At 44.3% G+C, this 24,380-nt stretch overlaps 1 protein-coding gene across 3 annotated transcripts in view; it reads right to left on the bottom strand.

The window, feature by feature from the left end:
- The window catches only part of LOC133457542 (myelin transcription factor 1-like), a 44,815-nt gene extending 20,441 nt beyond the window's left edge, over positions 1 to 24,374 (bottom strand). The window contains exons 1-11 of one of the 3 annotated variants that reach the window (XM_061736910.1): positions 24,354 to 24,374; positions 20,666 to 20,696; positions 17,402 to 17,730; positions 16,305 to 16,691; positions 14,860 to 15,402; positions 11,577 to 11,711; positions 10,602 to 10,692; positions 9,258 to 9,374; positions 4,694 to 4,905; positions 4,401 to 4,588; positions 186 to 425 (exon numbers count right to left, since the gene is read on the bottom strand). In XM_061736910.1, coding sequence (XP_061592894.1) covers positions 186 to 425; positions 4,401 to 4,588; positions 4,694 to 4,905; positions 9,258 to 9,374; positions 10,602 to 10,692; positions 11,577 to 11,711; positions 14,860 to 15,402; positions 16,305 to 16,548 — 1,770 coding nt within the window. In that variant the 5' untranslated portion in view covers positions 16,549 to 16,691; positions 17,402 to 17,730; positions 20,666 to 20,696; positions 24,354 to 24,374. Of the gene's footprint in view, positions 1 to 185; positions 426 to 4,400; positions 4,589 to 4,693; positions 4,906 to 9,257; positions 9,375 to 10,601; positions 10,693 to 11,576; positions 11,712 to 14,859; positions 15,403 to 16,304; positions 16,692 to 17,401; positions 17,731 to 19,435; positions 19,494 to 20,665; positions 20,697 to 24,353 lie in introns of those variants that run through there. The other 2 variants (XM_061736909.1, XM_061736911.1) reach the window with 2 other exon arrangements.
- Between the last annotated feature and the right edge of the window lie 6 nt (positions 24,375 to 24,380).

Here is a 24,380-nt window from a genome sequence, read left to right on the forward strand (position 1 = left end):
AAGTTGCCGGGATTCAAACCTGCGACCACTGCAGGAGGACTGTAGCCTCAGTATATGAGCCGCTGCTTAACCGCGCCACCGAGCGGCTCATATTTTATTATTTTTAACTCTTGGGCGCCCCCTAGTGGCCGCGGGGAGCTAAGCAGCTCTTAGCTAGCCTAGGCCTTGCCTATGCTCTGTCTCACCTCGTCGGCGTCGTCGTCGCGCTGCCGCGGCGTGGTGAAGTCCAGCGGGGCGTCCCAGGCCTCCTGCTTGTAGGTGAGGGAGGGCGACGCCACGGCGCTGTGCTGCAGCGAGGACGAGGAGGACGAGGAGCAGGAGGAGGACGGGTCCGGGGACCGCAGCCCCGGACTGCCCTCACGCTTGATGGGCTTCTTCATGCTCAGGTCCAGCGTGCCGTTCTCGTCCACCTCGATCTCCGTCTCCTGGGGAGAGTTAGCCGGGTTAGCCAACGAGCCGCCAGCACGGCGCCAGGGGGGCAAGACATCAGCAACGCTCCCGGAGGAACAACCCATGTCACAAATGAATGTGAGAAGGTTATAATGATAATGAAGACACTACGGAAGAGAATCAGGGCCATGAAGGAGAAAAATATCTTTTTTTATTGTGCACAAAAGTCGAAATGTCGAGAATAATGTTGAAATACAATTTCAAGAATAATGTCGAAATTTTGCCTTTTTTCTCAAAATTACAACTTTATTCACAAAATTTTGACTTTTTTCTCAACATTTCGACTTTTTTCTCGAAATTGTTCTGCTTCTATCCCCTAATTATCCAATTCCTGACTGGGTTATTAGCTACACGTGTTTACGGTCGATGAAACTTTGTCCTCGTCAGACGTGGAAGGAGTAACGTTAGGCCGAGCTGGAACGTTACAATCTCCAGCTTTAGACTTCGTTATTGTCACTAATTTATCCTTCAGGTCTAACTAGCGTTAAATAGGAAATAGCCTAGTTAATTTCGCAAACTCATTTTTTTCTCTTAAACAGCTAGCTAGCTCATTGTAGACTAAATAGTTATTGTCAAAAGTAGTTGACAATTAGTTAATGGAGTTTTCAATAATATATATATATATATATATATATATATATATATATATATATATATATATATATATATATATATATATATATATATATATATGTATATATATCTATATATATATATATATAGATATATATAATTTTTTCTTTTTTTTTTTTTTTCTTTTTTACTCACAAATGATTTTGTTTAAAATTGCCTGCAGTACCTCTACGGACCCCCTAGGGGTCGCGGACCCCCAGTTGAAGACCCTGCTCTACCTGCATCACATCAGCTGCTTGTATCTACGTCTGACTGCATTGTCCCTGTCAAATGAATAAATAAATACAAAAAATACACCGGATTTTTAAATATGGGACCGTAGAGATTCATAGAGGGTAAATAAGTCATGTTGTTCATCAGAACTCCCATGATGCACCAGGTCGTAGCCCCCCCGCTAACAGGAGCTACTGGAGCTGGTTGAGGTTTCTGAGGCCTCTGGGGGGGGGGGGTGATCACATGATGTTTCATTACATTCTCACACAATTAAAGGCAGAATGTAGTTTTTTGTCGGGTTATTATCCGACTGAAGTGCAGCTGAGGCTCCGTGGCCCCAGCTGGGGGGGGGCTGGTCTCCATCAGCCTCATGAATACATGAGGAGCCTGGAGCTGCAGGACGGTGTTGAGGTTGGGTTGCATCACCCCTGCCCTCCTCCTCCTCCATCCCTCCATCCCTCCATCCCACTCTCTCCTGGCTGTTATTGAATCTGGCCGACTGCCACTTCCCCGGATTACTTTTCCACCAGGTAGCCCTTTTTTCATTATCTGCAGGACGGATCTCCCGCTCCGCTCCTCCACCCCCGCCACTCTTCCTTTCATTTTCTTCTCACATCTCCTCTTTATTCCATTTTATCTCCCTCTCTTCCTCCCTTCTCATCCTCCACACCTCTCCATTTCCCTCACAACTCTCCTCTCTGTGCACAGGACGTGTAATCGGAGCACCGTTTCCCCATATTGTGATTTTTAAAGGCCTTTTTTGCCTCACAAAGGAGAAGGAGCCAGAGCGTAATAGTTTGATTTCTTGAGGTGGTTTTAGGACGATAAAGAGAGAAAACAAGTGCAGCGATCAGCAACGATCAGCAACGATCAGCAGCGATCAGCAGCGATCAGCAACGATCAGCAGCGATCAGCAACGATCAGCAACGATCAGCAACGATCAGCAACGATCAGCAGCGATCAGCAGCGATCAGCAACGATCAGCAACGATCAGCAACGATCAGCAACGATCAGCAACGATCAGCAACGATCAGCAACGATCAGCAACGATCAGCAGCGATCAGCAACGATCAGCAACGATCAGCAACGATCAGCAACGATCAGCAACGATCAGCAACGATCAGCAACGATCAGCAACGATCAGCAATGATCAGCAATGATCAGCAATGATAAAACCCGCTGATCTGGAGTCGGTAGGAGTTAAATACTGAAGTCCAGCTGATGAGCCTGGACACTTCTGGGAATCTCCCAGTTCACTTCCTGTTCACTTCCTGTGTTCCTCTCACCACCTTCTGTTTTTCGATTAGAATAACGACAATACAGTCGTTTACGGTCATTAACATCATATAACATCATTTTACTGGACCTCAGGTTAGGGATTAGTGTCCATTCAGTTCTAGGGTCTATGGTGTCCTGGTTCAGTTCTAGGGTCTATGGTGTCCTGGTTCAGTTCTAGGGTCTATGGTGTCCTGCAGGGTCCAGTTCTAGGGTCTATGGTGTCCTGGTCCAGTTCTAGGGTCTATGGTGTCCTGGTCCAGTTCTAGGGTCTATGGTGTCCTGCAGGGTTCAGTTCTAGGGTCTATGGTGTCCTGCAGGGTTCAGTTCTAGGGTCTATGGTGTCCTGCAGGGTTCAGTTCTAGGGTCTATGGTGTCCTGCAGGGTTCAGTTCTAGGGTCTATGGTGTCCTGCAGGGTTCAGTTCTAGGGTCTATGGTGTCCTGGTTCAGTTCTAGGGTCTATGGTGTCCTGCAGGGTCCAGTTCTAGGGTCTATGGTGTCCTGCAGGGTCCAGTTCTAGGGTCTATGGTGTCCTGCAGGGTCCAGTTCTAGGGTCTATGGTGTCCTGGTTCAGTTCTAGGGTCTATGGTGTCCTGCAGGGTTCAGTTCTAGGGTCTATGGTGTCCTGCAGGGTTCAGTTCTAGGACCAATCTTGTTCAGTTTCTACGTGCAGCCCTTGGGAAGTTTAATCCAGAACCAGCATCAGTGTTCATTGCTACGCTGATGATACGCAGCTTTATTTGTCTATGAAAATGAACTTCAGGCATGTCTAAGGCCCCGTTTACACGGAGCAGAAACGGAGGTGTTTTCATGCGTTTTGGCCGTTCGTTTACACGAAAACGAAGCTCAAAGTCTCCAAAAACGATCATTTCTGAAAACTCCGGCCAAAGTGGAGATTTTCAATTATTGTTATTATTATTATCATTATTCTAACGTCACACTCAAACGTAACTCCACTTCTCTGTCACTCCAAACCAAAGACTCTCGTTCCGTCTTGGAAGTAAAGCCTGAATTATGGTTCTGCGTTAAATCGACGCAGAGCCTACGGCGTAGGGTACGCGGCGATGCGCGCCGTACGGTGTGCGTCGCCGCGTACCCTACGCCGTAGGCTCTGCGTTGGTGTAACGCGGAACCATAAATCAGCCTTAACTGGAAGTTACTCGTGTCATTTGTTGATGTTTTTTCCAGGATTCTGATTGGCTGGCATGACGTTAACAGCGTATTTATGCGGATTCGTGTAAACGAAGAGATTTTGAAAACGATCTCGTGTAAACGATGGAATTTTTCAAAACGTAGAGGGGGAAATATTCGTTTTTGTAAATACCCGGCTCTGTGGAAACGGGGCCTAAGGGACATGAAGGACTGAAGGTTCACTAACTTTTTACTTCTAAATTCTGATAAAACAGAGGTTATTTAAAAAAATTTGTGAATAAAGTCGAAATTTTCGACTTTATTCACAAAATTTTGACTTTTTTCTCGAAATTCTACTTCAACATTAATCTCGACATTTTTGATTTTTTTCTCAACATTTCAAATGTTTTCTTGACATTTCGACTTTTTTCTCGAAGTGCATAATGAAAAAAGAATCTTCCTCTAAAATATTACTTTCATTTTTCTCCTACCTGGCCCTGATACTCTTCCGTAGAGAAGGGATCAGTCCTGCAGAAGATGGACCTTTAAAAACTAAACGCGGTGTTTCATCCCCACTGCCCAGCACGGCGGTGGGGGTGTGATGGTCTGGGGTTGTATGGAAAAGCTAAAGCTAACGCATGATCTCAAACACAGCAATCAGAATATCCGATCAATACGAGGATGGATCCTCCGGTACCTTGGTGACGGTCTTGGTGCTGAGGTTCTCGGGTTTCTCCCAGCAGCGAGTGGACAGGTTGAGGATGGCGGTGGCGGCCATGTGCGCCGCCTCGGCGTCGTGGGAGTAGTCGTAGGCCAGCGAGGAGCTCTTCCCGTAACCGTGGAGACAGAGGCTCGGCGACGACGCCTTGGGGAACAAGGGCTTTGCTGTGGAGGACGGAGAGGCTGCATTAGTCCGGCACCACCGCTGAAGCTAATGTTGGAGATTGTTGCTAACCCCCCCCCCCCCAACCATCCAGGAGCCCGTCTCACCTTTGAAGGCTTTGGGTGAAGTTTGGCTGCCGGTCATCTTTGGCGCGAGCGTCCTCTTGCCGAACACCTGGGCGTCGAAGCTGGCGTAGTCGAAGGAAACCTTGGAGTATTTCTCCAGCTCCTTGGCTAGGTTAGCCCGCGGCGTGGAGGGCGCCATGTTGGGCCGGTAGCCGAACGGAGGGACCTCCAGCTGCTTCACGAAGCACATGGGCCTAGGGAGAGCGGGGGGGAAGAAGGGTGTCGTCAGGATAAGATACGAGCTACACGGATGCAGTGAGTCCTCCGAGCCACCGGGGACCCCGAGCTACAGGGTCTAAGTCCAAAACCAGGGGAGCTTCTATAAAAACTACATATGCACAAGACTTTATAACTAGGGCTGGGACTTTATTGCGTTACAGTGCGGAACGTTTCTCATTTGACGAGTTCCTGGTATCCAGAACTCAACACGAGAAACAACAATGGAAACCCAAACCGTTGGGAAGTCATTGCTGGTTCGGTGGGCGGAAATTTTAGTTTTAAAAAACTACAGAGTGGAAACCTGAATAAAAGCACAGTTGTGTGCAAATTGTGCAAGAAAGAATTTGCCTATCAAATGTGTTTAAAGTTTAAAGTTTCAAGTTTACAAAAAGACCCGAAAAAGCTTGAATATAGCTAACTTGAATTAAAGTTTGTGCCTTGTGGACAATGCAATTATATTCCTATTATTCATATTGCACTTTACGTTAACACTCAGTTATCAAAATAAACACAATTTTGTTGTTTAAGCTCATTTATGTGTCAATTCAATGATTCAGTCATGTACCAAAATACATTTAAATTGAAAAATGTTGCTTCTCGTGTCCAATATTGATATGCGATTAATTGCGATTAATTAATTACAAAGCCTCTAATTAATTAGATTATTTTTTAATCGAGTCCCACCACTATTTATAACATTAGATTGTTTTCTCCTCTTCAATAAAGTGAAAAATATTTGCTTTTTTTTCTTGGAACTTATTCTTTTGAGCTAACGATTAAAGGGTCTGAAACACTTCTGTCGTACTGGAGTTTGCTGGAGACCTGGTCCCGAACGGCTAGAAACGGCCCTGGTGGGGACTGAAGATGTTTTTTTATTTTTTATTTAATCTTTATTTAACCAGGTAAGTCATAAGAGAACAGTTTCTCATTTACAACGACGACCTGAGCAAGAGGCAGCACAAAGAGTCAAACACATACAATCACAGGGAAACAAACAATCAGCCACGATACATAAAAAACACATATAGGAAATATGAGTAAAAAGTGTTAGTGCTGGTCCGTAAGAGTTACAAACATGTGCAATGATCCCAGGTGAATGTTGGGAGAGTATTTGTGAAGGAGGAGAATGAGGTGAATGTGTGAAGTTGTTTGCAGATGATTCCAACCACTAGCAGCAGAGAACTGGAATGAATTATGACCAAAGGAGGTAATTAGTTAATGTAACTGCTAAGATGAATCTGTAAACTCAAGGGAACTAAGAGAGGATTGGTGAGGAAGAGAGCAACATGAATAAAGTGTCAGCAGGAAGAGAATAAAGGAATAAAGGTTCTCAGCAGCAGGATTAAAGCTCCGTATCAGCAGGAACACGTTAGCATGTTGGACGACATGAGTTTATGAGCGTTAAGCCTTTGTGTTCCTGGAGACTCGGCTGCTGTCATATATATATATATATATATATATATATATATATATATATATATATATTCGCAGCCTCATTGCTGCAGAAACAGGTTTCCTTTGCGGTGTTTCCGGGCCGTTGCTTAGCGACGGGGTGGGAAGCTGTAGCTGCAGTAACCAGAGTAGGTGGTGGTGTTCCACAGGGTTCTGTACTGGCTCCTCTCAGCTCCTGTTATCAACGTCACCCGGACCGGTCCAGATGAGACCAGAACCGCTGCTGGTTCCACCTCTAACAGGCTCAGGGGGGTCTGGAGGCTCCGGGACCGAGTTCCTGGCGTTCCTGGAGTTCCTGGAGTTCCTGGAGTTCCTGGCGTTCCTGGAGTTCCTGGAGTTCCTGGAGTTCCTGGAGTTCCTGGCGTTCCTGGCGTTCCTGGAGTTCCTGGAGTTCCTGGAGTTCCTGGAGTTCCTGGAGTTCCTGGAGTTCCTGGAGTTCCTGGAGTTCCTGGCGTTCTGGGCTCGTTTTTGCTTTTCTCTGAGCATCTAACGGTTGGATTTGGGGTAAACCTGCTGGGACGTCCCAGGAAGACCAAAGTCTGGAATCTTTTTAATTTAACTGTAGAACGTTGACAGAAAAAGGTTTTAAAATCTTTCCACATAGACTACGTTTCCAGCATCAATAACCCTTTTCTAACTGGAATATTATCAATAATTCTTCTTCCCACTCCCTTTCGAGTGTTGACGAATTAATTGTATTTTGAACCTGCACCTGATAAACCTGATAAAAGGTATTTGTTTAATTTTATGTTGCACGCAGGTCATTTATGTTATGTTCATTGCTCGAAATAAAATATGAATTGAATTGAATTGAATAACCCGGTTACACGGCCATGTAAACACCAATAACCCCTTTGAATAACCCGAATTTGCTCATGTTCAGGTTTTTAAAAACCCCAATATGACCCCTGGGTTAGTCCTTTTCTAACTGAATATTCAGTCATGTAAACACCAAACAGAATATCGGATCCCCATCAAACGGAACATGAATCTGTTTTCTGCACATGTTCTGTTCACAAGGAATCCTGGTCTTTTGAGTCCAGGAAGTTCTTCTAAACACGGAGAAACAAGACCAGGAGGAGACTAATCACTTCATAAATGTAATGAAGGATATGAACATTTCTGCATTTGTAGACGGTAGAAAGTACCGGGATAGAAGATTTACAAGAAGGAGAGAGAAAAGTTGCACGAAGCAGCATTTGTAGGAAACCCAGACCAGATCAAGCTCCGCTGGAAGACGCTGGAAAAGGAAACTTTGATCCAGATATCCTGAATGATTAATCACCATGTAAACAGGGATAACCCTGTTTGCTCACGCATGGAAACAGATTATTCCCAATGTTTCAGGAACCGGAATATTGACCTTAACCCCAATTTGGACTGCATGGAAACGTAGTCATAGATGATTCTCTAAGTCTACTGCTGATGTCTTTCCCTCTTCACACACGTGAAGGCTGTGAACCCGCTGATGATGGACTGATCAGGGATTGATAATGGACTGATCAGTGATTGATAATGGACTGATCAGTGATGACCAGAGAGGGAGTTCCCGCTCGGGTCGTTCAGCTGAGCTGGTTTTATTGATCAGCGATCAGATGATTTGATGATGTTTTGACATAAAAAGCCCGTAAATCCTGGCGTGGCAGAGGATCCTGCTAAATTAATTACGGCGGGAACTGGACTCATGAAGGATTCATCCCGGCGAGCGGCCGGCCGGAGAAATCATTAGAATAACAATCTGAGCAGCCAAAACAAAGCAGGACTTATTACGCTTTAATCCGGCGCTTTGTCCGAGCCGTGATGAGCTTTTCCTCGGAGAAAGCAATTATTTTCCTCCTCCTGCGATGGCCCTATAACTTACATCATTAGCATGTGGGCTGCATTATTAATTAAAATAGCAGAGGGGCAGAGCGGCTGTAGCGCGGCGCCGCGGCTGCTAATTAGCATTCCTGGGCCGCGGCTGGGGGGGGGTTTGGGGGGCTTGGGGGGGTTGGTGGTCCGGATGATGATTCCAGACGCCGGCGAGGTCAGCGCCGTCTCCCCGGTACCCGGGACCTTCAAGGCCTTCAAGGCCTCGGATCGGAGGAGACGGGACTGGCTGCTGGGGTTCGTTACCGTGACGACCCAGAAGGACGGAAGGGTTGAGATGTCAACCCTGAACCCTGAACCCTGAACCCTGAACCCTGAACCCTGAACTCTGACACTACACTGACTTTAAAGAAGATTCCACCCTAACACCTGTTTATACACCTTTAATAATAATAATAATAATAATAATAATAATAATAATAATAATAATAACGATGATAATAATAATAATAATAATAATAATAACAATAATAATAATAATAATAATAACGATGATAATAATAATAATAATAATAATAATAATAATAATAACGATGATAATAATAATAATAATAATAATAATAATAATAATAATAATCATAAATAATAATAATAATAATATATTATTATTATTATTATTAATATTATATAACAATAATAATATTATTTATTTATAATAATGATAATAATAATTATTATATAATAATAATAATAATACTACTACTACTACTACTACTACTACTACTACTAATAATAATAATAATAATAATAATAATAATAATAATAATAATAATAATAATAATAATAATAATAATAATAATTATTATTATTATTATTATTATTATTAATAATAATAATAATTTCAGCAGGTTTATGACTTTACTGTTTATTGATTTCTGTTATTGTCTCACATGTAATAACAGGTTTATAATCTCACATGTAATAACAGGTTTATCAGAACATCTGGAGCACAAAGGTGTGATTGTTTCCTGAAGTGGTGACAGCATGTTTGGTTGTGGAGACCCACCTGAGGACCCGGTCGTTGGGACTGCCCTTCAGGTGCTCGGCGCCGGGCTGGGGGACCAGCTGCTTGTCCTGGCCCTTGGTTAGCTTCTCCGCCGCCGCGATGGGACACCCCGAGAGACTGGGGAGGGAGGAGGAGAGGAAGAGTGAGAGACGACTGGACCGACAGGTCAGGGACACGGGTCCAAATGGTTCTGCTCAGGAAAAACACTGGAAATCCTCCGACTGGACCCGACAAAGATAAACCTCCGATGAACACGGTCCGTCACTGTTACGCTTTCAGAGCCTGAAATATGATTGATGAACTGATTATCATTGATGAAGTGATCATCATCATTGATGAACTGATCATCATCATTGATGAACTGATCGTCATCATTGATGAAGTGATCAGTAAGATCATTGAAAAGGCAGGTTTTCAACAGCTAAATACCTTTTTAACCTAAATCAGCTGCTATGATGCTTCCAGTCAGGTTTCAGACGGCACCAGTTAGGTCCTGTACAGGCTCTTGGTATAAACTACCACAGCTATGCAGATAACCAGGGCTGCCTGGGAGATTTGCGAGGCCTGTGCGAAATGGCCGTGGGGGGCAAAATGTTTGGGTTTTTGGGGTCGGATCGGGTGTCTATATGCGCAATTTTAACTCTCCAATGATCAAAATACTGGACACCTTCCCCTGCCTCATCATCATCTCTTACCTCGACGCGGGGCCCCATGGCTGCTGGAGACCCGGTGGGATCTGTGATTTTTGTAACAAATTTATCAAACGAGCCTTTCAGAGAGGCATTAAACTCTTCCATTTTCTTTAGTTTTTTTCTTTTTTCATCCCCTGATGGAAATGTCCTGATTCTGTCTCGTTCTCTCGACATTGTGTGACAGTTTGTTCCAACTCCACCGTCTGGATCAGAGCAGCTTGTGTCTGCGCTTGGTCTGATCAGTTGTATTGAACAGACACGCGCATCATTGCACTTATTTATTGATATGCACAGACTAGTACATATTTAGGTCTGTAATGGAACGTGACTGTTGATATTTATAAGGGAAAAAACAGAAAAAAAATAAAAAAAAACATTTTGAAAAAAAAACAAAAAAAAACGGCCCATAGCGCGAGGCCCCGTGCGGTCGCACGGTTCACACACCCCTTGCGGCGACCCGGCCGGCCACACACGTATACGTATATTCACCTGTCCAGGTGCTTCACCTGTCACTGACGTACCTGCGGTGCGTGTTGATGTGTGTGTGTGTGTGTGTGTGTGTGTGTGTGTGTGTGTGTGTGTGTGTGTGTGTGTGTGTGTGTGTGTGTGTGTGTGTGTGTGTGTGTGTGTGTGTGTGTGAGTGTGTATTAACCTGCGGTGCGTGTTGCGGTTGCTGTTCACGTGTCCCTGGCCGGTGCAGCCGGGGGTCGGACACTTCAGGACGTTCTCGTGCATGGCCAGGACTGAGGAGACAAACCAGGAGATCAGCAGTCATTCCACCAGTCCTTAAACGCAGCATGTGCGGACGAATCTGTGAGGCTTCTTGAAGAAAAAACATCTTTTTGAATTACTAATTTTCTTTTTATCCACAACTTCGAGCAACTTACGGACTTTGAGCCAGGGGGCGCTACAACCCACTCCAACCAGCACATGTGAATGTCTCATGAGCTAATTCAGCTAAAGTCTGAAATGTGGTACATTTATAAAAGGCTAAAGTTTGATCTGGGAGCAGCTCTCCAGTAGGGGGCGCTGCTGGGTTAGCTCGGATCAGCTCCAGGCAAAGCCCATGAAATCTTTTCTAAACATTGCAACTATTTAATACGGAAGAGTATTAGGGCCAGGCAGGAGAAAAATAAAAATAATATTTTAGAGGAGGAAGATTTTTTTTCATTATGCACTTCGAGAAAAAAATTGAAATGTTGAGAAAAAAAGTCAAAATTTTGTGAATAAAGTTGAAATGTTGAGAAAAAAGGCAAAATTTCGACTTTATTCTTGAAATTGTATTTCAACATTATTCTCAACATTTCGAAATTTTTCTTGAAGTGCACAATAAAAAAAAATCTTCCCCTCTCAAATATTCTTTTCTCCTGCATGGCCCTGATACTCTTCCATAGTTTCAAGCTTCTACTGTCGGTATTTTCTCATGTTCAAGCTCCAATTTCAGGAAACTGAATCAATGAACTTGTTCGGCGCAGCAGCGGCGCAGCAGCGGCGCAGCAGCCGCGCGGCGCTGCGCTGGGCGGCTGCTGCTTCCGCTGCTGCTTGTTTGGAAGCTAACTCGTTGCGATTTGTTGCGTTATTTCCATCTTTCCAGAAGATAAGAGGTTAAGGATGTAAAGAAACCCACTCTCGGGGGGGATCCGGTCCTTGTGGGGGCAGCCGGACAGGCTGCGGTGGTGCGGGTACAGCCCGGTCACGTGGCCCGTCCCATCACACCCCGGGGTGGGACACTTGATCTCCCTCTTCTCCGGCCGGCTGCTCTCTGGACGGAGGAAGAGGAGGAGGAGGAGGAGGAGGAGGAGAGAGAGGGGGGGGGATGGATGGAGGAGGAGAGAGAGAGGGATGGATGGAGAGTGAGGAGGAGGACAAAAGCGAGTGTTAGAGCCGTCAGACGGTTCGCTCGGCCGAGCGTGAAATCCAGACACGTTCCAGACGCGGAGCAGCAGCTGCATGGCTTCACGTCACCAGAGTCGGCGTTTCACCATCACCGGGGCGGCGTGGCCTCGGCATCGAACACGCACCGTCTCTCACATGTCATCACTTATTCAACAAACACATCAGACGGGGAGAAGTGCCCACATGGCCTGTTTCCACTATCAGACCAGATGAAAACACGAGGAGGAAACCCCGGCGCTGAATAATTCACCCAGTTCCTGAAGGCGGTTAGCATCGCCGCCAGCAGAGAGGGGGATCTGCTCCACTGGCCCTCAGAGTGGATGTTAACGAGACTCCTAATTAGCGCCGAGTCGAACGAGGACGTCACCACGGGAGGGTGTGAAGGTCAAGGAGAGGGCGGCGGCGGCGGGAGCCGTGTAATCAGGGCGGCGGCTAGCCAGCGCGGGAATAGAGGGAATGCACATGACGTCACAGATGTGACTTCACAGCGGGATTCGCCCACTGAGTGTCAGAAAGACTGAGTGTCAGAAAGACTGAGTGTCAGAAAGACTGAGTGTCAGAAAGTCTGAGTGGCAGCATAAACTTTCAGTTTGAGCAATTGGAAAACATCTAAAATGGGAAAGAGCTGTTGTGCGATCGACTGTACTCATAGATTTAGCAAGAAATCAGAGTTATTGTTTTACAGACTGATGAAAAATAAACTTAAGAGAGACAAATGGATCGCTGCAATTCACAGAAACAACTGGATTCCAGACACTGAAACGTGGATTTGTGGTTCCCATTTTGTATCAGGTAATGTTGGATTTTTGGGTAGCTAACGTTAAACGGTCAAATCATAAAGTTCAGTGTCCTCATCACTTTAATTTCACCAACAAATCCTGCCTTGAAGTCGGACCAACAACAAAATACCAGTGAGGTCTTCAGACGCCCAAAGCTTTGGGCTCGTCCATGGTGCCAGGGGTCCCCACTAAATTATTTATTTTGAAAATGAATATAAAATATGAATAATAATAAAATAAATATTCTTCTGACTAAATACAACAAATTATTTTGTAGCAATTACACAAGAATGTCCAGTAACATGTTCAACACCACAAACTTAGTCACTGCTGGTGACGTTCATCTATTCTGGCCTGAGACTCTTCCCTTGATGAAAGGAGAAGCTAGGGGTAGGAGCTAGCGGTAGGAGCTAGCGGTAGGAGCTAGCGGTAGAAGCTAGCGGTAGAAGCTAGCGGTAGGAGCTAGTGGTAGAAGCTAGCGGTAGAAGCTAGCGGTAGGAGCTAGTGGTAGAAGCTAGCGGTAGAAGCTAGCGGTGGGCTAGTAGTCCGCTGGAGAAGCTAGGCACCCGGCTCGTCCTTGTGGACGAGCGCACAGCTCTTCTGGCCACACGCCGGCCGACTCTGCACTCCCAGCACGACCGAGCCCTAACAGTTTCCTCCCTTTGTTGAAATGTCCACATTGCAAGTCGCCCTGTTGTCATCCATCCTTTTTGGTAAAATGTAACCAAACTTTCGAGCGTTTATGCCGCTTTGTCGCCATGTTTTCCTGCTGGGCACGAATGACGTCACCAGGCGCAACTACACAACATGAAAGGGTGACATCATTTTCGCGCCCACTGGAATCGATAAGAGAATCACTTGCAAAAAAGGCAAACGATTCCAAGGAATTGAAACACTGGGAACCGGTTTCTCAACAAGAACCGTTTTTCGATTCCCATCCCTCGGCCCCACGGCTGGGACGAAGACCACCCTTCATCGTCCTCTCAGCGGACTCTCCTCCCCAGGACCCTGAACCCAGACCAGACCAGGACGGCCGGGGGGATCTCTCTACCTGGACCAGACCCCCGGTCCCCCTTCATCAAGAGGACCGCCGCGGTCTGACAATCCAAAGGCCATGTCCCCATGTCCCTGTCCCATCACCCAACACCCATCACCTATCACTAGGGCTGTAACGATACACTAATCTCAGGATACGGTACGATACATGATACTGAGGTCACGATAACGATACGATACGATATAATAGCAGTCTTTTTTAACAACCTTGAATGAGGAACATATGACTGGAAAAAATGGTCTTATGTTTGAAAGACACAAAATACAAAACAATGCTGTGCATTCGCCCTATTGTTACAGTTTGTAATGCTTTATAACTGTTTAAGTTTTAAAGAGAAAGCCAGGCCAACCATTTTCCACAAACTGAACTAAAAGTAAATGTCAGGTTTGCATTATGATCTTCAGTTTCATACAAGTACAAATATTTAGACACAAACTGAATAGTTTCTCTCATGTATGATTTGACTTTTTTCTTTTCCAGAAATTTAACAACTAAAATTAAATAAATAAATAAATAAAAGTAAATAAATACATACAGTTTTACATCATATAAAAGATTGATTCATGCTCACCTTATAAGTGTAAGAGGAGATTTATTTTTGTTAAGAAGGTTATTTTGGTAATTCAGGGTTCATTATTTTATAAATATATTCTTTATATTCTGATGTAAATCAGGGACTAGTTTATCTGTAGTGATTAGTCTGTTTTAGATTGGGCGGAGTGATACGCCACAGTACGGCACTAGGTGCTGTGTTGATGTTCTAAAATCCTACACTGTTGAGGGACATTAAAGTACACTGGAACTCAGCAGAAGTTTCCCCGTGTTTATCCTACTCACCACCCCAAAAAGGTTTAATTTAATAAGGTAAGGCTTAACTCTACACCAGCCTTACGTAAGTAAAAGTTCAGAGCTCAAAACCTGCAAGAGTCCCGTGATCGGGACCAAAACGGGACTAGTTTCTTCTGAGCGGAGGAAGATTTTGGTCCGCGGGTCGAGGCGCGGTCGTTACTAGTCAACACAATATATTAATATTAATAACCCAATATCAGATACAGTTTGTCACCTCCACGACACGTATCGTGGCGTTTTTGTATCGCAAAATTTCGTGGCACGATATATTGTTGCACCCCTACCCATAACCCCGCCCCCCGTCCCCCGTCCCCCGCCCCCCGTCCTACCTTTGCTGAAGTAGCTCTTGCGCAGCACCTCCAGGTGCTTGGGCCGGTCCTCCAGGGTGAAGTAGCGCTGGTGCTGGAGGTCCGGGGCCCGGAGGAGGTCCAGGTCCAGGTCCCGGGGGCCGCCCAGGGGCTTCACCTGCTCCGCCTTCAGGGCGATGGCCTGCTCCAGCAGGCCCAGGTTCCCCCGCGTCATGTCGAACATCTCCGACTCGTGCGAGCGCTGGGACAGCCTGTCCTCCTCGTCCTCGTCCTCGTCCTCGTCCAGGTCGTCCAGGTCCCTCTCCCCGTCCTCCGACTGGTCCGACCGCACCTCGATGACGTCCGGGGAGGCCGGGGACGGGGCCTGGTGGAGCAGGAAGTCCTCCCCCCGGGGGACGGGGAAGAACTCCTCCACCGGTCCGTTGGGGGGACGGTCGTCCTCAGGACCGGTTCTGTTGGGACTGGAGTCCTCCGAAGGACCGGGTCTGTGATTGGTCCCGTTGGTGCTGAAGTCCTCCAGAGAACCGGGCCGGGGGTCTGTGGTCTTGGTGGATAATCCCTGAGCTGATGAACGAATTAATTAATTAATGAATGAATTGTCTTTATTTCGGTCTTGTACAAGTTATTTTACAAAACAAAATTAAAAAAACTAAAATAAACATTGCTTTTGCTGAAAAGCTGCAGCTGAAGCCGAAGTTTATTCCCTTTTTATCTTGTGATCAACTTAAATCTGAAACTTTAGCATTAATCCGTGGAAACAAACAATGCACAAAGAAGACAAAAAATAAATAAGACAAAATATAAAATTGACGTTTCACATTCTACAATGTTTTTGACAATATACTTTATAGTTATAGTGTTTTATATTTATTTACAATATTTTCTTTAAACATTTTCCTGAACTTGTAGATAAAACTGCACATTTTTAGGTCGGTGAGAAAAGATAAAAAAAGGAAAAAAAAAGAAGAAAAAAAGGAAAGAAAAAAGAAGAAAAAAAGAGAAAAAAGGAAAAAATAAATAAAAAAAGAACAAAAACAGGAAAAAAAAGGGAAAAGAAAGAAAAAAAGGAAATAAGGAAAAAAGAAGAATAAAAGGGAAAAAAGAGAAGAAAAAATAAAAAAAGGAAGAAAAAAATGTTTATTTACAATATTTTCTTTAAACATTTTCTTGAACTTGTAGATAGAACTGCACATTTTTAGTTTGTTGTCACAACTATTCCATATTTTTCTTTTTGCCTTAATTGAATTAAATGCTGTCTATTTGTATTACTATTTTATTGATGACCCTAGTAAATGAGTGGTTTCATTGTTTCTGCACTTTGCACTGTATTTTCTTCTGGTATTGTTTCATTTTAGTGTTTACTGTGCAGCACTTTGGTCGACCTCGTTGTTTTTAAATGTGCTATATGAATCAAATTGACCTTGACCTTAATTGATGTCCATCTATTCTTATGTATTAGTTCTTACTGTCGTCATCTGATGCTGTGCTGGTGATGGTCCGGACGACGGCCGGTTCCCCTTCGTCCTCGTCTTCCTCCTCGTCTTCGTCCTCTTCGTGTTTGACTGGATCCCGGGTCCGATTCTCCGGGCTCGTCTGGTCGCCCACTTCTTCAGACGACTCCTCCGGGATCTGGACTTCCTGTACGCCCCCCTCGCCCTCCTGAAGCTCCGCCTCCTGCTCCGGGTTCACTTCTGCACCTTCCGTCTCCATGGCAACGGCTGAGACCCGGCCCAGGTGCAGCAGCGAGTCGGCCACCTCCTCGGCGCTCCGGGACGGAGACCGAACCTCCTCCTCCTCGGCAGCAGGGGGCGCTGTGAGCTCGGGCTCGGGCTCCACGATCACGCACTCTTCTTCTGCGGAAAACAGAGACAAAGACGGTTCAGCAGCCGCACGGAACCGTTGAAATTGCTTTAATTGGAAATTAAATATTTGAGAGGGGAAGATTTTTATTTATTGTGCACTTCGAGAAAAAAGTCGAAATGTCGAGATTAATGTTGAAATACAATTTCAAGAATAAAGTCAAAATTTTGTGAATAAAGTCGAAATTTCGTGAATAAAGTCGAAATTTTGCCTTTTTTCTAAAAATTTCAACTTTATTCACAAAATTTTGACTTTTTTCTCAACATTTCGACTTTTTTCTCAACATTTCGTCTTTTTTCTCAAAATTTCAACTTTTTTCTCAAAATTGTACTTCAACATTAATCTCAACATTTTGACTTTTTTCTTGACATTTCGACTTTTTTCTCAAAGTGTATAATGAAAAAAAAATCTTCCTCCTCTAAAATATTATTTTTATTTTTCTCCTGCCCGGCCCTAATTCTCTTCCGTAGAATAGAAGGTCTTGCTAGTGGAAATAAAATCATCCAAAGTTTGCTTGGGTGTTCCACAAGGTTCTGTTCCAGGGTTACTGCTATTACTACCAATATTAGCATGAAAGTTTCATTTCCATGTAAATGATAGTTACATGATAAGACTTTTTAATTTTTTTTTTGCAATAAAATGAAAATGTAAGAAGGTTCCTGGACGACAGAAACAGAAAGATGTGTCGTTCCTGAAAGTTTACCTTCTTGCTGAGGCCCCTCCCCCTCCTCCTCCGTCTGTTGTAGCTCCGCCTCTTTGCTGTTTGTCTGTCCGTCCTCACCGAGGAACTCCGTCACCTCCTCCTTCTTCTCCTCCTCCTCTGGTTTTTCTCCATCCTTGTCTCCGTCGGCCTCGGCCTCGCTGCTAGCCTCGCTGCTAGCCTCGCTGCTAGCGTCGCTCTCGGCGCTGAAGCCGTCGTCCAGGGCCAGTTTCAGGGGGTGGGACTTCCTCTTGGAGGCCGACCGCTCCACCTCCTGCTCCTGCTCCGCCTCCTCCAGGCGCCGCTTCCGCGCGATCGGGCAGCCCAGGATGCTAACGGAGGAAGAGAAAAAAAGAACGCTTTGTCCATACAAAGATGTACAAAAGTCACGTTTTCCTCCGTTTTAACAAAACGCCACGAGAGAAAGACATCAGCAACAGCCGCAGAGAAGCAACGCTGCAGCTAATCCGTTTGGAAAAGCTTTTAAAAGGATTTCCATCCAGGTGTGGATGTATCAGCTGGCCACTGCTGATGTCTTGCCCTCTTGCTGTTGTGTTTAAAAAAATAATTAAATTGGGAGGGACTTTTTAGGGAACTAATTAGGTAATCAGAAACATCTCATGCACTTCATTGGGTCCTAAAGAGGGAAAATGAGGGATGAGTTCTGTGATGAGGGCGGGGGCCATGCTAGCTAGCATCGACACATATGCCCTAATGATAATGACCCCGGCGATGCCGTGCTCAGCTAGCCTCAACAAATGTTGCTATTTTGCGTCCTGGTCATGGAACAATCTTCAGAACACATTACAGCTTAATAATTTGGACAAAGCTCTGATAAAAAACAGAATAAATGAAGAGTGCAATTGCTATTTCTACACTGGATTTTGTTGTATGTGTCTGTTGTTCTTTGTCTGTTTTTAACGTGTTTTTTTAAATAATTTTTGTAACTCTGTAATGGTGTGCTATCTTGGCCAGGTCTCCCTCGAAAAAGAGATTTTAATCTCAAGGGACTTCCTGGTTAAATAAAGGCTAAATAAAAAAAAAAAACCTATGTTAGCTTGCTAGCTTCGGTCACGCCATACTGCATTTGAATTTTTGTTTTCTTTCTTAAAGATTAAAGCTTCTCCAGGACCAGGAGGAGGGACCGGACTCAGGGCCCAGGGCCCCCCGAGCAGGAGGGGATCAGGCCCGTGGAGATGCTAGCTAGGGCCTGTGTGTGGGGCAGAGCGAGGGACGGACAGAGAGACAGAGGGACGGGGGGGCCCGCGGAGACGCTAGCAAGGGGTAGCGTCGCCACCTGTCCCTTGAAATACGGAATTGTTACGTAATTGGGAATTAAAAGTTGCGTTCCGTATTGAATACAGACATATATTATGCTCTTATTTATTGATGTCATAATATAATATACAGGTGAAGGTGGGAAAATTAGAATATATTGCAAAACTTCATTTCGTAGTAAATTCAACTAAAGGTGAAACAAATATATTATTTCCCACTACATTCAAAGTGAGATATTTCAAGCCTTTATTTGTTATAATTTTGGTGATTATGGCTCAGTTTATGAAAACCCCAAATAAAAAATCTCTATATTATGAAATCAATAAACAATTTAATCATCAAAATTATAACAAATAAAGGTTTAACATATCTTGCTTTGCATGTAATGAGACTATGTAATGTATTAGTTTCACCTTTTAAGTTGAATTATTGAAATAAATTAACTTTTACACCATATTCTTCACCTGTATCTATATTCTACATCTGGGCTGATGTGGACGTACATAGCATAGGAGGCTACTTTAAACTTAAATCAAAACATTTTGTTTTTTCATATAAAATAAATACATTTATGCTTTTAGAAGTTTTGGGATGTCCCTTTTTTTTGGCGCTTGCGCTGCTGAAATCGGGGCGTCCCTTATTTCTGTTTCTGAAAGGTGGCAACGCTAGCGCGGGGCCTGGTTGTGGGGCGGAGCGGGGGACAGACAGACAGACGGGGGTCAGACGGGGGTCGAGGGTTCTGGGGGGGTTCTGCCCTACCTGCGGTGGCGTGAGTATCTCCACTGATATGGCCGGAGCCGTGGCACCCGGGGGTGGGGCAGCTGATGGTGGTGAGTTAGAGACATGAGTGAGAGCAGGAAACAACCAGCAGCATCACAGCAACAACACACACATGCAGACGTGCACACGCACACACACACAGGTGCACAAACACACGCACAAACAAACCACGGTGCACAAACACGTGCAGCGTGAGAGCAGGGAAGTTTAATTCTGAGAGTCGTACATCAACCCCTGGATCCCGTTACCGCGGCGATAAGGATCAGCTGAGAGCTGAGGTAATATCCCTACTCTTCATCATCATCATCATCATCATCATCATCATCATCATCATCATCATCTTCATCCTCATCATCTTCATCATCATCATCATCATCATCATCATCATCATCTTCATCATCATCTTCATCATCCTCATCATCTTCATCATCATCATCATCTTCATCCTCATCTTCATCTCATCATTTAACCATGATAAACAATAAAACTACAGTAGATTCAAAAATAAATTAAGAAAAGCAGGACCTTAGCAAGGAAGTCAGTTCTACAAAGTTAGTTGGTTTATTCTGAAATTCTTGGTTTATCTGAAATTCTTGGTTTATTTTGAAATTCTTGGTTTATTCTGAAATTCTTGGTTTATTTTGAAATTCTTGGTTTATTCTGACATTCTTGGTTTATTCTGAAATTCTGAGTGTGTAATATGGAATATGTTTTGTTGTTTGGTTCTGGCCGGTTTCAACAATTTAAGGTTTTGAATTCCATCACATCTCAGATAATCTTTGTTTAGATTTAGTTATGTTTTAATTGTAAGGATTGTAATTTTATTGTTGCATGTGTGCAATGTTGGACCCCGGGAAGAATAGGCTTCACTGCAGTGACGACCCCCCCCCCCCACCCTCAGCTGTGGTCCAGGTCTCCTCGTCTCCCGCCAGCGTTGCCCTTTATTTACCTCGATTATCCTCGCTATTAATTTCACTTATTAAAAAAGGAGCATTTGCATCTGAAACGAGGCTTTTAATCCTGAAAGGTTTAGGCTGGGGGGGTGAAGGTTCTGGTGGAGCTGAGAGGAGATCTGTGCTGGGGGGTGAAGGGTGACGGGTGGAGGAGGAAGATGATGATGATGGTGATAAGGAGGAACATACACGCCGGCAGACGTAAAATAACTACTGTATAAAAGGGAAATAGCAGAAAGATGAAGGTGTTTCTTACCTCAGCTCTGGTCCTACAAGCTCAATAGGAACTGAAAGAGAAGGGGGGGTAGAGATGAATGACTGATCAGAAACCAGATAATCAATAATCACAGATGCACACGAACCCCAGGAAGTTCCTCTGCATGAACAAACCCCCCTGGTGGTCAACACAGGAACTACAGTTGGTGGGTGGGGGGGGGACCAGACCTGCAGGTCCTCTACGGACCACTAGATTTTGGAGCTACTGAGGGAATGTGCATGGACATCACAGGTGCAACTTCACAGCCGGTTACGCCCACTGAGTGTCAGAAAGACTGAGTGTCAGAAAGACTGAGTGTCAGCGTAAACTTTCAGTTTGAGCAACTGGAAAACATCTAGAATGGGAAAGAGCTGTTGTGCGATCGACTGTACTCATAGATTTAGCAAGAAATCTGAGTTATCGTTTTACAGACTGCTGAAAAATAAGCTTAAGAGAGTCTATTGGATCGCTGCAATTCTCAGAAACAACTGGATTCCAGGCACCGAAACGTGGATTGTGGTTCCCATTTTGTATCAGGTAATGATGGATTTTTGGGTAGCTAACGTTTAAACGGTCAAATCATAAGTTCGGTGTCCTCATCACTTTAATTTCTACAACAAATCCTGCCTTGAAGTCGGACCAAGCGTCAAGACTTTTGTAAGCCTTCAAGCTTTGCTTCGTGTATTTCCCCGGCGTAGAAATTAAGTCCATATAAATATCAGGAAACTGGATTCGTGGCCAAATATTAATGTCCATGGACCACTGGTTCTTGGTAACTGTACCAAATATAATGTCCATGGACCACTGGTTCTTGGTAACTGTACCAAATATTAATGTCCATGGACCTCTGGTTCTTGGTAACTGTACCAAATATTAATGTCCATGGACCACTGGTTCTTGGTACTGTACCAAATATTAATGTGCATGGACCACTGGTTCTTGGGGTAACTGTACCAAATATTAATGTCCATGGACACTGGTTCTTGGTAACTGTACCAAATATTAATGTCCATGGACCACTGGTTCTTGGGGTAGTAACTGTACCAAATATTAATGTGCATGGACCACTGGTTCTTGGGGTAACTGTACCAAATATTAATGTCCATGAACCACTGGTTCTTGGTAACTGTACCAAATATTAATGTCCATGGACCACTGGTTCTTGGGGTAACTGTACCAAATATTAATGTCCATGGACCTCTGGTTCTTGGTAACTGTATCAAATATTAATGTCCATGGACCACTGGTTCTTGGGGTAACTGTACAAAATATTAATGTCCATGGACCACTGGTTCTTGGTAACTGTACCAAATATTAATGTCCATGGACCACTGGTTCTTGGTAAATGTACGGGTCACTGTCAAATCCAACTGACGCTAATTTAAGCCCAGAATCAGCTCTTATCCCGTCTTTTCCACTAGTTGCAGACATTTTTGATGATGTTTTGCCACTCAGTGCCAGTAAGGGGGCTGGTCCAGTGAGGAAGTGACGTCAATGCAGACCCTCTATAGATATTTACAGCAGAGATAAACATTTTTGGTCTCCATGGTTACATTCTACATGAGCGTCGTCTTTTGATTGACAGATGACTCTGGTTAACAGCTTGTGCCGACTTGAAATGACATTTAGGGGAAACTGCCATCAGGAGGAAACAGCTCGTCTGTCCGCCTCAGCCGACGGGAGCCGTCCTCCGGACATTCATCATGCCGCGCTCACCATCGAGCATCGCGGCTAGCAAGCGCAGAGGCTAGCGAGCACCAAGGCTAGCGAGCGCCGTGGCTAGCGAGCGCCGTGGCTAGCGAGCGCCGCGGCGGTGAGACCAGAGTCTCATTTGTAGAGAAAATGAAAACCATCCAGGAGGATTTAGCCAGGACGATCCTCCAGAAACACAGAGGTGTGAGTGTGTGTGTGTGTGTGTGTGTGTGTGTGTGTGTGTGTGTGTGTGTGTGTGTGTGTGTGTCAGAGCTCTCAGTTTCCCGCTCTTTCATCATCCCGCTGCAGTGACCGAACCGCTGTTTCACTTCTAAACATCAAACAGGAAAACACACAAAGACACAAATATGTGCACGTACACGTGTTCAGAAATACACAACCAAACACACACTCAGGCCTCACCGTCCTCCCAGGATCCTGAGAAAACTACCACCTCAACTACGGCGACTACGGAGATTATGAGAAAACTACCACCTCAGATGAGAAAACTACCACCTCAACTACAGAGGAGATTATGAGACAACTACAGTGGAGATTATGAGACAACTACGGTGGAGATTATGAGACAACTACAGTGTAGATTATGAGACAACTACAATGTAGATTATGAGACAACTACAGATTATGAGACAACTACAGATTATGAGACAACTACAGTGGAGATTATGAGACAACTACAGTGGAGATTATGAGACAACTACAGTGGAGATTATGAGACAACTACAGTGGAGATTATGAGACAACTACAGTGGAGATTATGAGACAACTACAGTGGAGATTATGAGACAACTACAGTGGAGATTATGAGACAACTACAGTGGAGATTATGAGACAACTACAGTGAAGATTATGAGACAACTACAATTAAGATTATGAGACAACTACAATTAAGATTATGAGACAACTACAGTGGAGATTATGAGACAACTACAGTGGAGATTATGAGACAACTACAGTGGAGATTATGAGACAACTACAGTGGAGATTATGAGACAACTACGGTGGAGATTATGAGACAACTACAGTGGAGATTATGAGACAACTACAGTGAAGATTATGAGACAACTACAATTAAGATTATGAGACAACTACAATTAAGATTATGAGACAACTACAGTGGAGATTATGAGACAACTACAGTGGAGATTATGAGACAACTACAGTGGAGATTATGAGACAACAGTGGAGATTATGAGACAACAACAGTGGAGATTATGAGACAACTACAGTGGAGATTATGAGACAACTACAGTGGAGATTATGAGACAACTACAGTGGAGATTATGAGACAACTACGGTGGAGATTATGAGACAACTACAGTGGAGATTATGAGACAACTACAGTGAAGATTATGAGACAACTACAATTAAGATTATGAGACAACTACAATTAAGATTATGAGACAACTACAGTGGAGATTATGAGACAACTACAGTGGAGATTATGAGACAACTACAGTGGAGATTATGAGACAACAGTGGAGATTATGAGACAACAACAGTGGAGATTATGAGACAACTACAGTGGAGATTATGAGACAACTACAGTGGAGATTATGAGACAACTACAATTAAGATTATGAGACAACTACAGTGTAGATTATGAGACAACTACAGTAAGATTATGAGACAACTACAATTAAGATTATGAGACAACTACGGTGGAGATTATGAGACAACTACAGTGGAGATTATGAGACAACAGTGGAGATTATGAGACAACTACGGTGGAGATTATGAGACAACACAATGCCAGGAGGGGAAGACATCAGCCCTGCAGGGGCTGTTCTTGTTGTCCCGTGAACGATGACACCAGCGATATCAAGGCTACGTCGTCATGCGTCTGCCGTTGTTGAGTCACGCTGAGATTATCTCTATCGTTGTTTTACAGGAACAAACGCCGGACGAGTCGGGACCCGGGGAGACTGTGATTGACCAATCAGCAGTGATGTTCACTAACGGAGTCGATTCTCACCTCTGATTCCTTTGGAGCGAGTTCGAG

The sequence above is a fragment of the Cololabis saira genome, chromosome 12 (assembly GCF_033807715.1).
Source record: "Cololabis saira isolate AMF1-May2022 chromosome 12, fColSai1.1, whole genome shotgun sequence".
Taxonomy (NCBI): domain Eukaryota; kingdom Metazoa; phylum Chordata; class Actinopteri; order Beloniformes; family Belonidae; genus Cololabis; species Cololabis saira.